The sequence below is a fragment of the Bacillus rossius genome, chromosome 1, assembly GCF_032445375.1.
Source record: "Bacillus rossius redtenbacheri isolate Brsri chromosome 1, Brsri_v3, whole genome shotgun sequence".
Lineage (NCBI taxonomy): Eukaryota > Metazoa > Arthropoda > Insecta > Phasmatodea > Bacillidae > Bacillus > Bacillus rossius.
In genome coordinates this window covers 52,802,642-52,817,238 of record NC_086330.1, presented here as the reverse complement: position 1 = coordinate 52,817,238, position 14,597 = coordinate 52,802,642, and the positions used below count along the sequence as shown (strand labels likewise).

General features: G+C 40.3%; 1 protein-coding gene across 5 annotated transcripts in view; it reads left to right on the top strand.

Moving 5' to 3' along the window:
- LOC134536090 (hormone receptor 4) overlaps positions 1–14,597 on the top strand; it is a 488,332-nt gene that overhangs the window by 462,504 nt on the left and 11,231 nt on the right. For all 5 annotated transcript variants that reach the window (XM_063375653.1, XM_063375636.1, XM_063375645.1 and 2 more), the window contains 9 exons: positions 1,640–1,745; positions 3,025–3,186; positions 5,036–6,091; positions 7,998–8,146; positions 10,450–10,511; positions 11,387–11,569; positions 12,287–12,421; positions 13,313–13,441; positions 14,232–14,366. In XM_063375653.1, coding sequence (XP_063231723.1) covers positions 1,640–1,745; positions 3,025–3,186; positions 5,036–6,091; positions 7,998–8,146; positions 10,450–10,511; positions 11,387–11,569; positions 12,287–12,421; positions 13,313–13,441; positions 14,232–14,366 — 2,117 coding nt within the window. The remainder of the gene's footprint in view (positions 1–1,639; positions 1,746–3,024; positions 3,187–5,035; positions 6,092–7,997; positions 8,147–10,449; positions 10,512–11,386; positions 11,570–12,286; positions 12,422–13,312; positions 13,442–14,231; positions 14,367–14,597) is intronic.

Sequence of the window (14,597 nt, the reverse complement as noted above, 5' to 3'; positions counted from 1 at the left end):
TCTCTTTAACCCGGAAACGTCAAGCTCTCTTTTTATAGCTTCGTTAACAGTCCGGGTGGGTTTTCAAAGAAGTAAATGTGATACGTGTAAAATGTCTCCGAAACAGATTTTATGAGACATATATCCTGTGATGGATGAGTCAGATACATTTAAGGGTCCGCTGATTAAGAATATGTCTTTTTTTTTTTGCTACTTATCTGGTTTATTTATTCACATATAATCAATATTTAGTTATTAATTTTTTTTAAAACAATATTTGTGTATGACTTTATCTTTTCACTAATATGCTAAGAAAAATTATTTGGAGCATAAAATACTTGACGTAACATTACACTATCAAGAGAATGTTCTCTCCCTCTCTTTTCCTTGCTTCAACCTGTCATCTTTTTTTTTTTTTTTGTGCTTCTCGCCTGATAACCCAATGTATGTCCGTTTAACCCTATCACTCGTAGGTGCTCGTTATTCGTGGCAGATATCAGATTAATATTTTTATTGATATTTATTTAAAATTGTAACAATAACCATGCATATTGCAAAAAAAAAGCTTGCAGCACTGGCAGTTGCTGTTTTTATTGAGGTAAAATTTCTTAAACGCGGCGTCGTAGTTTGTTTATGCCAAGTAAAAAAAAAATTAGAATAATGATATTACCCATGGATTTACTATGTTGTTTATATATGTAATATATTATAGTATATAAATGCTTACGCGTAGTTTTACACGCCGAAAAAGTAACTACATTTTCTTCTTAATCTCAGGAACAGTTGCGATTTTATTTTTTGTCGAACAACGTAGCATAAATTTAATGGATTTCTGTTAATGAACATTATGTTCGGGAAAGCAACGCCACAAAGTTACAGGCGCAAACAGAAGCGCGCAAATTTGAACATAGCGCCCAATCAGGCACCATCCCATTGGCTTACAGGACGCGCAACCACAAGGTCGTGACGTGTCATGTTCATGTGCTCCACGGTAAGCAGGTGACGAGTTAGTCAAATGCAATAGCAGACAGCAGTTAGTTGTACCGTACAGTGAATATATGAATGTGTTGCATTTACATTTTCTAGCTTAGGACGATTACCGCAGTTGATGGTTTGGTAAGAGCGGTGCTGCGATCCAGTGGCGTAGCCAGGATTTGTGTATGGGGGATGTTAAAAAGCATGCCCCCCCCCCCCCTGTATTAAAGCGGGTGGTCCGGGGGTCCTCCTCCGGGAAAATTTGGATTTTAAGGTGTAAAATAGTGCTATTTTAGCAGTTTTCGGTTCTTAAATTTAAATATTGTAATGGTAAAATTTTTATTAATTTTAATATGAAATTTGTTTGAGTGATGAATAAGAAATTAATTAAAGATTTGGTTGTAAGGGGGGGGGGGGGGTGGTTTGAACCCATAAAAAAAAACCTGGCTACGCCCCTGCTGCGATCGAGCGTCCTCTTAGCCACTGGGGTGCCGCCGTTTGCGCGGGAAATTCAAAATTTTCGCGCAATTTTTTCGCGCGGGGATGCTGTTCCGGACATGTTGTCACAAAAACAAAAAACCGATGTCCCGTTGTTGGTGAGTGTCCTGTGTGCTTGAAGCTGCTTGAAGCTGCTTGAAGCTGCTTGCAGCAGCGGGAGGTGTGACGTGTGCCACGCGTGTTGCAGGCGAGAGCGTGGCTGAAACCAGCACATCGTCTCCCGACATGGCGGGGCCCGTGTCCCCGTGCACCAAGAGCGTGAGGTCGTCGCCCAGCCCTGCGCACCGCGACAGGTGAGTGCCTCCCCCCCCCCCCCCCGTCCCTGGCCCCCTACCAGTCTAAAGCCCGCCGCACACGGTACAATATTCCTTACAATATTGTAAGCTAGGAGTCGTACTGGCTCTATTACCAGTTTCTTCACTCGAATTCAAACTGGATACTAGTATCTGTACGAGCTGGGCTACTGGTTTTGCGTAATAGACTGCATCCTATTTTCGTTGCTTGGTGTGTTCCAATATTTAAGGAGTGGCCAATCAGAACTCACGAAAACAGCATGAGGGGTTGTTTACACTTTTAAGCGCACATGTCGTGATAAACATGGACGGAAAGAAGTGGACTAGTGACCAACTACTCGTTTTAATAAATGCATACAAAGAATAATCTTGTTTGTATGCAGTAAAAAAATGTGAATTATCATATTAAAAATTTGTTGTGGATAATATTATCTTAACAAAACTAGTAAGGCAGCTAGAATCGCAGAAACGTGTAGCGCACCTAGTGTTTCAGCTTGTAGCCTACACAGTACAGAAACCAGTAAGCATTCTAGTAAGCAAACTAGTAGAAAATATTGTACCGTGTGCGGTGGGCACACATCTCACGGCATTTGTTATACCAACTGTGGCGGCACAGATGTTCACAAAACCGAACGAAAACTTTATAGTAGAAACGGTTTAATGAATTTTTTTTTTTAGCTAAATGGGCAGTATTGTAAGAAAAATTCCTGGTCGAAAATCGGGTCGAAAATCGACCAAATTTGTAAGATAATAAATATCTACACTCACGTTTTACACAGGACTCCTCACGCATAAATCCGGGTTGCGTCCGACTGCGTCACGGAGGCCAGTCACCGTGGTCCCGTCGGGCATGCCTTGGTCTGTCTCATAATTGGTGGTCGCAAGGGTGGGGTGGGGGGTGTTAAAGGGAGATATACCTATATAACAACTTGAAATTATGAAAAAAAATATGCGGGGTATTGGTGAAGGCAGTATGATATTTTATATGATGCAAGGTAGGCTGTTAATACGCCTGCCACTCCAAACAACACAGGAAGTGAAACATGTTGATAATGATGATGTAACTGTCCAAACTCCTTGTTGTTGACGTATTTTTCGAACACACAAATTATGATTTTCTCTTTTCTTTTATTTACCCATTGCCCCCCCTCCCCTCCGAAAAAGAAGGCTGTATCTGTGACTGTGTGTCGTGTGGACAGTCCTCGAGCATATCGGCGTGGTTGTCGGTGTCGGATGACTGCGTGTAGAGAAGAGTGATGGCTCGGTGTCTGTGACGCAGGACGTCGCCGGACTCGATGCTGGCGGAGGCGGCGGCCCGCAGGGAGGAGGAGGCGGCGGCGAGGGCGGCCACCCCCCACCAGCAGCCGCCCCACGAGGCGGCGGAGCAGAGGCTGCTGCTCAGCCCGCCGGCCGTCTTCTACGACCTGCCCTCCAGGTGCAAGTGAGTGCCCGCTCTTCCTGCTAGCATGTCTACCCGGTGTCAGTGAGGCTTGTAGCGCGGTGTCGCCTCTGGACTGGCGCGCGGTCTCCTCGTCGTGCGCAGGCCGACTGTGAAACCTCAGAGCTAAATGGTAGAGAAACGAAGATAAAGGCGTGATGCAAGTCCCTAGAGTGCTCTCAAGAATCTGTACCCGGTGTTACATGCTTTCTAAAATATTTCTGGAAATAAAGAGTTTCAGCCATTTGCACTCTTCAAAAAAAAAATAGTTTCTAAACGAAGTATCACAGAACTACTCATTCGACCTGAAGATGTTTTTCGTCAACAACAAAAAAACACTCTGGTATCTTGAGCAGTTTTCATATCGCGTGAGTTTTTTATATTTTTTCCTGAAGCTCTGCACACCGTATGTGCACCCGGGTACGGATGTAGCTAGGTAAAAGTCAACGGGTACCTGTCTCCTTCTTTCCAGGATAGAATAAGAACAGTATGGGAACTTAGTTACATAAGGTTAAAGAGGGGTCATTTTGGAAAGATTATTGTAATCCTTAGTGGGCTACCATACTGTATTTCCTCCCCATTATAACCCGCGTGTCTCTTACACAGAAGCGGCAGGAATCGTGATTCCAAGTAGTCTATATTTAATGACGGTTTGCACATGCGTTGCAGTACGTCTGTCTTCCAACGAACTTGTGTGAGTTTCATGTATTTAATAACATAAATATATATGTATTTATGACTTGTTTAGACAAAATTACCCAACAGTTTGCTTAAGAAGAAAATATTAAAAACTTATATAAAACTTTTAACAAAGATTGTTCGGTTTTCTTTGCTCAGGCTAAATCATTACTTAAATTTACTGTCGGAAAATAATTTGTAACTAATCCTCAAAACGTTCAAAAACAACTTTTTGAAAAATTAAAAAAAAAAAATTGATTTTCCGTTGATTGTGTTTTATTTTATGGCCTCATGAAAAAGGTTGGGTTCTAAATCATTAACATATAGCTATACGAGTTTAAATGGACGTCGCTTGACTCATGTTAGGCTGTAGGAAATGACATAGTAAGTAGGAAATTACATAGGCAGTAGGAATTCATATAGGCAATCATTTTTCAAAAATCGTCTCACATACGTCAGGTAACTTGGCAAGCACAAGTGTTCAGAACGCAAACCGGTGAAGCCCTAGAGATCGGTACTTATTGTCTCATGAAATGATGAATAACAAAACGGAATGTGACCGGACACCAATAAATTTAAGAAACATTAATTATTCAACAACTTCCGACTACATAGAACCGACATCACGACAACTGCTCAAATTTTTTTGCTGTCGACAGTGATACAGGTTTCACACGCGTCTTCGTCGGTAAATTTTCTCGGCACAAGCTTCCCGTACATGTCGGCCTTCTCTTGACCGCGCGCGTCCATCTCGCGGGAGACGGCAGTTCCTAGCGTACATTGCTTGGTTGACTTTTGCTTGTCTAGCTGCGTTATATCACCCCTAAACGTGTGAACTAGTACATCAACATTACTATTAAACTTTAAGGATTATTTTCATACTGAGATTCACATCTATAAGCATAATTTAAATCATAATAAATAACACATTTATTTACTTTAAAAATTAATATTTTAAATAAAAAAGATGGCATACACTGCTGTTCTTAAAAAAAGGCAACGATTTGTATCTTAATTCTCTACTTCACTTCGAGCGGCACAGCTGCTTCGTTTTCTAAACATTTCCATAAACGTAATTTGATATTTAGAGGAGAATGTGAGCGACGGTAAATGTAATATGATAGACTTGGTAATTAGTGTGGGCATGTCAAGACGCGGCGTGTGTTTCCCTCAGAGCGTCGCCGCCTCCCACGCCGCTGTGTGAGGCGAGGACGGCCGACGCACCGGCGGCGGAAGGAGAAGGCGGCGAAACGCGAGGCGTCGGCCCGCAGGTGAAGGAAGGCGGCAACAGCGTGTTCGACGGCGGTGGCGGCGGCGGCCCTGCGAGGCAGTGGCACGGCCACATCATGGTGGCCTCGCACCAGCAGCAGCAGCAGCTTCAGCTTCAGCAGCAGCAGCAGCAGATACGGCAGCAGCAGCTACAGCAGCAGCAGCTGAGGCCGAACGTGGTGGTGAGCCGGCACGACGTGGCCAGCCCGGCGCCGCAGCACCGCCCCGGGGTCGTGGTCTCCAGCCCCTCCTCCATGGTGCCGCCGCCCACCTTCTGGGTGCCGTCCCAGGCCAGCCCCGCCGCCGCCGCAGCCGCCGCCGCCGCCGCCGCCTGCCGCATCAACGGCGTGCGGCCCGAGCTGATCGGCGGGGGAGGCGTGCCCCTGTCGCACCACCACTACCAGTACCACCACCAGCAGCAGCACGGCGAGATGAAGGCCCCCGCCGCGCCCTCGCCGGCGGTGGTGCGCACCACTCCCACCGTCATCATGGGCGAGGCGGGCGGCGTGCGCACCATGATCTGGTCGCACCCCGCCCCCGAGCAGCAGCAGCAGCAGCAGCAGCAGATGGCGTCCACGTCCGCCGCTGCCTGGTCCACGTCCTCCTCGTCGACGTCGAGCGGCGAGGAGACGGCGGCGCATCTGCTGCTGAGCCTGGGACAGGAGCAGCCGCCCCCGCTGCAGCGCCCCGCCCCCGCGCAGCCGCCCCTCAACATGGAGCGGCTGTGGGCGGGCGATCTGACGCAGCTGCCCGCGTCGCAGCAGGTCCACGCGCTCAACCTCACCGCCGCGGCGCCGTGGCAGCACCGCAACGGGGGCGGCGGCGCGGGGGCGGCAGAGGCGGCGGCCGTCGTGAAGCCGCCGCCCCCCGAGGAGCAGGAGGACGACGAGCAGCCCATGATCTGCATGATCTGCGAGGACAAGGCGACGGGCCTGCACTACGGCATCATCACGTGCGAGGGGTGAGCATCGTCTCTGTCGTCTCGTGCCAGGGGACTACGCTGCCGTAGCCACTGAGCTGCGAGCGTTCACACAGACTAGTCGTCGTCATGATATAAAATAAAACATGTCTTGCATTATATATACATACATACCTATCCACTACCTATATATACATACACACCAGAAGCTTTATCTTCTACATCAATCTTCATTAGGAGTCGGTGACAGTAGCTTTGTCTTGTGAGAAAGGGGCTTTTGTTCAGAAACTAATGCTTTTCCTGTTCCCCCGACCCATCCTTCTATAAATATTCAGTGTAAGTTGCAATTGGGGAAAACCTCTGGATTCACCATTGAATGACCATTTTAATTGTGGTTAGGCATTGCTCGGTTATATATGGTTTTGGACTTGGCACAAGTAAAGTGTAAAGTAGATAGTATAAATGATTTTAAAAAAGGTACATTAGTCTTATATAGAAGATTACACAAAGTGTTATTAAAACTGGTCTCTTAACATTGAATATTTTTTTATAAAAATTTTTATAAGGTTTGGAAAAAAAATATCCTTGAATGATACAAATATAAGAACGTAGTTACATACCTAAAATGGCCAGAAATAGGTTTTAAACTCAAAATATCTATTAAATTACAGTGGGCATGCTACTTCTTTACTGGTTGCTGAACTAGCCGAATAACAACACATTGACTATTATTTGCTCCAGCATCAACAGAGATGCCAATCTTCCCGTACTGTCATGTAAATAAGCCTTCTTCCTCACAAGGGTTTGTTGCTTTGTGATGGTTAAATTTTCTTGCACAACTATCCTATTATTTCTAATTTTCATTGTGTTTTAATTACTTGTGACTTAATTTACCTGTACATTTTTACTTGTGCAACACTTGAAAGTATATATTTTTACATCTGTGTTACAGATTTGCCATGTACATATGATAAAATTATTTTTCAACTTTTATAATTCAGTATTTGCGACTGTAGCCAGAAACTGTAGGGCCGTAATTAATATAATTTTTAAAATACATATTTTGTTACTTTTACTAAACTAACATTTCTCGGTGCAGTAAATATTTATATTAACCCAGCATTCTGTTGTCAACTGTATTCCTACAGTGTACCCTGACTGGTGTGCATGCAATACATTTCTTTAGCTGTACTGACATGTTTAAACAGGAAGCTATTACATAGCCAACAGAACAGAACAGAACAGATCATACATGACAGCAGTGTTGTAGGGAAAATTATTCTGTTTCTGTGGCACATACCTTGTTCCATGCATTAGCTGTTCTCAAAGACCATTCTTTCTTTGTGTAAAGTGTGGTGACATGGTATGTTGGCACACAATTATGTTATAAACTAATTTTCTTAAATTCATTGTGTTAATAATTCAAAAATAAAAAAAAACACTTATATATGTTTAAATATACATTGAAACTGTAATGACTTTTTTCTTACATGACACTGTACTTAATTAACTATATTTGATAATTTGTGCTTGGATGATAAAGAAAAACCGGATATGTTTCAAATGTTGTGTAAATTACCTACCATATAATCATGTAACATAACTGAACCTACTTCCACACAACTTTGCTAAAATAACCAAGCATTTCTTGCTGGCTGCTATTGCTGATTCAATAATTCTTATAGAAGTACAATTATCTTAGAAACAAATTTCTTAACAACTGAATAAATGTGCTTAGCCTATAATAAAAACAAACAATTTATTTCTAAATTTATTTAACAGATACCAAAATATTTCTGTTCAAGACCAAATTGTTTCTAAATGATTAAACTGTAATATCCACTATGCAATAATACTATAATAATCTAGATATTCGTAACTGCTGTGTTAGCTAGGCAAGCTGGTGAGTGCCTTGCACCAATAGGGGGTCGGTTTTGGTTGTTTCTAGATGTAAAGGTTTCTTCAAACGCACAGTTCAGAACAGGAGAGTGTACACGTGCGTCGCAGACGGCAACTGTGAGATAACTAAAGCCCAACGAAATAGATGCCAGTACTGTCGCTTCAAGAAGTGCATAGAGCAAGGCATGGTACTTCAAGGTTGGTAGCACTGATTAACAAGCTTTGCTTTGTACACTGTTCGGGTGTATTTTCCCAAATACTCTTAACATGGTCATTCCTTGAGAACATAATGCTATTATGTGAAGGACATACTGCAAGAAAACTGTGATGTACTACAAACTTTGTAGCTTGTCTTCAGACAATTGTGACTATAATCTGTACATTTAACTAGAAATTCTTGGTTAGTAAATAAGCTTGTGGATTGATGACTTAAGTTGACTATTTTTCCTGGATTTTATATTCCTTTAATTAATACAACTGAATAAGATTTTGTTCTTAAATTTTTCATCTTAACAACTATTCTATTTGTAAAAATTTATTTTTTTGTTATAATTTGTGTGCTTTTTCCTGTTCAATATGCCTCCAAAATAAAGGAAAGTTAACTGTACTTGAAACCACCAACAAAAAATATAATAATGAATTTGCATCACCTGAAAAATATCAGGAGTGGTTATAAAGGAACAGACAAGCTAAAGGTACAGGAAAGTATAATTATTCTCAGCTGAATGAAATAAAACATTTTGTTACGTAATTGAGAACTAAACCTTCAGTGACGAGTACAACTAGCAAACATTATAAGTAAGTTTTGTTTATTTTATTTGGCTAATATTTTGTGAATAGTTAAAAAAATCTATTAACTTACCAGCCAATATGGCTCCAGGGCCAGTTACTTCAGACGTACCTGTTATTAAATTGTAGACCCCTGTTCAATATATAACCTGAACGTAATTCATTAGAATTTCAATAAGAATATCAAAACTTTCTTAAGACAAATTAGCACACCAAGTACCGAAATTTAAGTTCCGGGGTGGCTTAAAAACATTGTTTTAAAGAGTTTATCTTTCAAATTTTCCAGGAGAGAAGTCCTGAACTTCCTTTTTCTCTGGGGGCTATTACATACCCCCAGATCCCTCGGCGAGGCCCAAAATATTAGGACCCCGGAGAGTCTAGGTTCACCGATACTTACACGTCAAACTATCTGTTACTTGGATAACTAAATATAAAAAATTTATTCCACTAATAGTTTAGTTTGTGTAAAAAAATACTAACATTTTCTCTACCAAATGTTAACTCTGTGTAAAATCTTTGTCTATCCATGCAAAGCAATTTTGGCCATTTGTGTAACACATTTCATCTATGTTGTAAATAATTCTGATGAATAAATCTGTACCAGTTATTTTGCAAAACAGATGAATGACAATAATGTAGTGGAGATAGAATCTTATCACACAGACTTGATAATGTTATATTGTATAAAAAAATATTACTAATAGAAATGAACATACAAAAGTAGAGGGATAAATGGTTGAGTGATCATGCAGTTAAAATATCATAAATGCATAATTTTTCAAAAATTAATTATGAAATATTTGCAGTAATTTCACTGTCAAAATTTCAAAGATGTATTTGCATTTTGCACACAAATGGTACATTATAAATCCTGTAGGTATATACGTATTTAGTCAAAGCTTTGGACTTACGTTACTTTTTACATTTTTTTCCTATGAATTTGAGCATAAACATTAGCGTGAAAATTCCCTCAACTAGGTAAAGAACAATACTTGATCTACAAACTACATACGAATCGCCAGGATCTTATGTTTTCACTTTAGCTATTGGGTTTAATGTTAATTAATGCATGTCCCTACAATTCTACTTTTACAGTATAACTGTTGTGTTTATGTACACAAAAAATATGATTATGATTATCATAGTAAATTATCCTGAGCTGAATCAAAGTCGTATAACGGTGTTTAATAACGTTGCTTTTGATGTACTTATCTGAATAAATGTTCACATGGGAATTTATAACCATTTCTGGTGGCTTGATATTTGATTTGCTTGGCCAAGTTGCTGGAACTGCTAACTGCAGGCCAGAAAGAGAATGAATGAATGAATGAATGAAGAATTAATCAATGAATTAGGGCTTAACTTCTGAGAGGCAACAAGTTCAGAATAAAGTTTTAATGGAATGAATGGTGGGTGGCATGCATAACTTAACTGATAACATGTGGCATTCATCTTTAATAATTAGCATCTTAGAAATGAAGAGGAAAAGGGTGCAATATCAATCTATAATTGTAAATCTATCAATATGATTCAAATCCTGTTATTAAAATAAAGTGTTTGCATTGTTTTTATATCTGTTGTGATTCCATTATGATAACTGTACTTAACAGAATAATGCCTTAATGTTAATTTTAGCTCAGTCCACTCTGCAATACTGTGGTAGGTTGTAGGTTGTAGTTGAGGTAACAGTAGTTTTGTGTGTGGTGTTTCAGCTGTCAGAGAAGACAGGATGCCAGGAGGGCGTAACTCCGGTGCCGTCTACAACCTATACAAGGTACAGTGGTTTCCGGAACCTCAATTGGCATGTGAAATTTCTTTTAGTTCCAGTTACAAGAATGAAAATATGTACCTTGGCCATGAATTAAAAACCTGTTATAACTTCATTCTCAATGTTTTACTCTCCAAAGTTACAAAGCAAATAAATATTTCTTATGTTTTAAAACTTCATGGATTTTTACGACTTCCAGGGTTTGGATCATTCACTGACAAGCTAGTGTTGTTTTATAATTTCCTGTTGTGTTTGAGTTTAAACAAATATTGGAGCTTTCTTAGTGCCAGTTTGTTATTATAGTTTTTTTTTATATATACGTATTTATAGCCAACCATCTCAAAATGCAGTGATGTTTCCAACAAATCATTCTGTCAAAGCCCTTGAGTAGCAGTTTGTCAATATATTAACAAATACATTCCATAATTTTTTTAAAATATAGATAAGTTACTAAAACTTACGGAAAATTATGTGAGCCTTCACAGCTTATACACAAATAGAAGAATTTTCTAATTTACAGACATTATTGGCTAAATAAATGATACCATTTACTTAAACTTTGAAAAGTTACTTAAGTATATAATGTAATTCTGAGTTTATAACATATAAGATATAAGATATTTTAAGTCAAAACACATTACACAGAATTCTTGTGTATACAACATGCTTAACCTTTCTTCCTTTGGCATATAAATGAACATCACCAAGCTCAGTAAAAATGAATTGCAATACGAAACATTATTGACTATAAAGTACTTGGAAGTTGATGCATTTTACACCTAATGTTTGTTGGCATAGATAAGGATGGAAATGTAATCTGTGAGCATGTTGGGTGTGTACTTGCGATGACCGTGTTGGTTCTGTGCTGTGCCCCCGACAAGGTGAAGTACAAGAAACACAAAAAGAGTCCAAAAAACGGGCAAGTGAAGGGCGGCTTGGAGAAGCACCCCCAGCACCAGTCGCCCTCTCAGCAGAAGGGTGCGGTGATGATGATGGAGCACAACATCCCCCCGCACATCGTCAACGGGATCATCCTGAAGACTGCGCTCACCAACCCCAGCGAGGTAGGGATGCGGCACACTGCCCCTCTGCCACGGCTCTCGAAGTCCAGCACACCTGCTGTTCACAATTAAAATCAAATGAAACTGTAAAACAAATATTATTACATTAATGCCTCCATAGTAGAAGTAAATTTTCTCCACCATGAATTAAATGGCAGCCAGAATGGGCTGCCATACAGTGAGAGAAACTCTGGGCATTAACACTCCATTTACAAAGCACTTAAAGATTCATTAAAGATGTCTGTAAATTGTATTAAAAGGCCATAGCTATTTTCTACAGTAGATTAATTTAAAAAAAAAGTATTTTTTTTGGATAATGAAAATAACTAAAACTGGTGTTTTCAGTGTCTTTTTTAGAACGAAAAGTTTGTTATGATGTTGTAAATAGATAACGGACATGCAGTTACCTTTATTTTTGAAGTTCTACATTAAAATTGTGTAGTCACCACTTAAAAAAGCCATTGGGGCATGTTATCAATCCAAAGACTGCATGCCAGTTCAGTGCCTAGCACACAGAAGTGTGTAATGCACCAGTCAGTTCCCATTTCTTTTCTACCGCCCCCTCATCTCTCGTGCTTTTAGAGCTCTTACACTCAGCCAGATGGTCTTCTTAAGTATTTTGCAAAAATGTTCAATCTATTGAAAACCCACACCACGGACAGTTTGACGTCTTACAAAGACACCTGTAAAACATTTTTAAACTTCGTGGGTCTTTTCCAGGTGATCCACTTGCGGCAGAGGCTAGACAACACCGTGAGCTCGTCGCGGGATCGGACGTTCCCCATCGACTCCACGTTGGGGATGATTCAAACGCTGATCGAGTGTGACGAGTTCCAGGACATAGCCACACTGCGGGTGTGTGAACAGTGTTTCCTCAACTTTCCTCTGATAGGATGCATTAAAAACAACACACTTAAGAAGTATTCCTACTTAGTTTAAATAATTTGCAATTATCCTACAAACAGTATGTAACTGGACCATTTTCAGAAGTATTTACTGATTTATCACCATCGACATCAACTGCTTCCAGCCTGCAGCCTGGTCAGCAAAGTGTAATGCCTCCGTCGTCCTCTGTTCCTCCACCATTCCTCCTCTTTAACTCTGTTCCATTCTTTTCTTCTCTCCTGTACTCCTTAAGCTATCTGTCTTCCTACCTCCTCCTTACTCTTCCTTGGAGCCTTCTTCCTGTGTACTTCAACTCCATCGTTTTCCAAATCACAATCATTTATTTATATCACTTTGGTGGCATCCACTTGGTCAGTGATGAATCAGTGAACAGTGATAAAGCAAATAGGTATCACAGTAACAAGGTTGTGTTAACATGATAGGTGATTTAATTCCAGCCAAAGTGTATGTTTTACATGCAAATTGTGTCTGGGTAACTATCATATATAATTAGAACAAAATGCTAAATAAAATCTCAATTACGTTAATCCTTGAAGCTAATGCCATTTCACGTCACATAGTGGTGGAAGTTGATAAGCAACAATAAAATGTTACCTATTCAATACAAGCTAATGCAATGTCGTCTGTGAATAAACTGTTGGGTAACAACTTCTCAAGTGTTTACAGAAAAGGAAAGTTTTTGACTATGTAATGACACGCATAGTCCTAAAATGTAGAGAGAAGGAAATAAGATATTTTGATAGAATACTGTAGTATTTTTAAAAGAACAGATGACAAAATGCATGAACTTTCAGGCAAAAACAAGATTGAAAAGGTTATGTGTTACTTTCTGGTGTGCAGAATCTGGACGAACTTCTTGACCATAAGTCTGATCTCTCGGAGAAGCTTTGCCAGATCGGCGACTCCATAGTTTACAAGCTGGTGCAGTGGACGAAACGACTGCCCTTCTACCTGGAACTTCCTGTCGAGGTGAGACCAGCACAGTTAAAAATATATACCTAGCAGTTAAGTACCTATTTCACCTCACAGTTTTGTAAAAGCGTTGCCATTGGAGACGGTTCAACACAATGACACAAAATAGGGATGTTGGTGAAGGAAGCAGGAATACATCATGGCTAGTGACATGATTATATGGTAAATTGCGATAAAAACGAAAAAACATCGAAAAGCATATTAAAACATGGCATAACACCGAAATACAATTTAATACACCTCTATAGCACCAAAATGCAAGTTATATCATGGAATTACGTAGCATTTAACCAAAATTTAATTAAATTGTAAAAAACTAAACATTTTAACGTTTGAAATTCCAGGAATGTCATTAGTTCCGGAGAAAAAATTGTTCTTAAGTACATGGATCAGAAAAATTAATTCAAATTGTTTTATCGTGCACCTCTTATTGAATAAATTTTAAAACATAAATGCCTGCTAATTTATTTTTATTGTTCTGGATGTATCTGTTTTAGACCAAATTAATAAAAATTATTTTACTGTAAAAACGCAGCATATGAATTTTATCCCTATATTGATAGTGAAAGTATTACAAAACAGCTTTCATAAACACAATAACCCAGAAATTCTCCGTTTTAAAAATGAAATTGGACTAGAAATAAAATCCATAAAATGTTGTCTGTAGCCGTGGCCCGTGGTAAGCAACCATGATGTCGGTACCTGTAAAGCAGGAAGGCCGGCCGCGGTGGTCAGCAGTGCAGCGGAGGGGCAGGTGAGAGAGAGAGCAGTGTCGTTCTGGCCGCAGGTCCACACGAGGCTGCTCACCCACAAGTGGCACGAGCTGCTGGTGCTGACGACGTCGGCGTACCAGGCCATCCACGGCGCCCACAAGCTGGGCAGCACCGGCTCGGACGGCTCGGAGGCCGACTTCCCCCAGGAGGTGGGTGCCTGCGGGCGGGAGCAGTCGCTGCCTTGCCACCCGCTCCGGTTCACGTTTAATTACGTCTCGGTCCCCCCACGCAATTCCGTAGTTTGATTAGCATTACTATACGTAGCTCTTTGGCATTTTATATTTAGACTCAAATTTAAAATTTTTCAAAAGCATTTAACAAACGTAATAGCAATAAAAAAAATCACAACTTGTTCTAAATATTATCATCACTTGCATGAC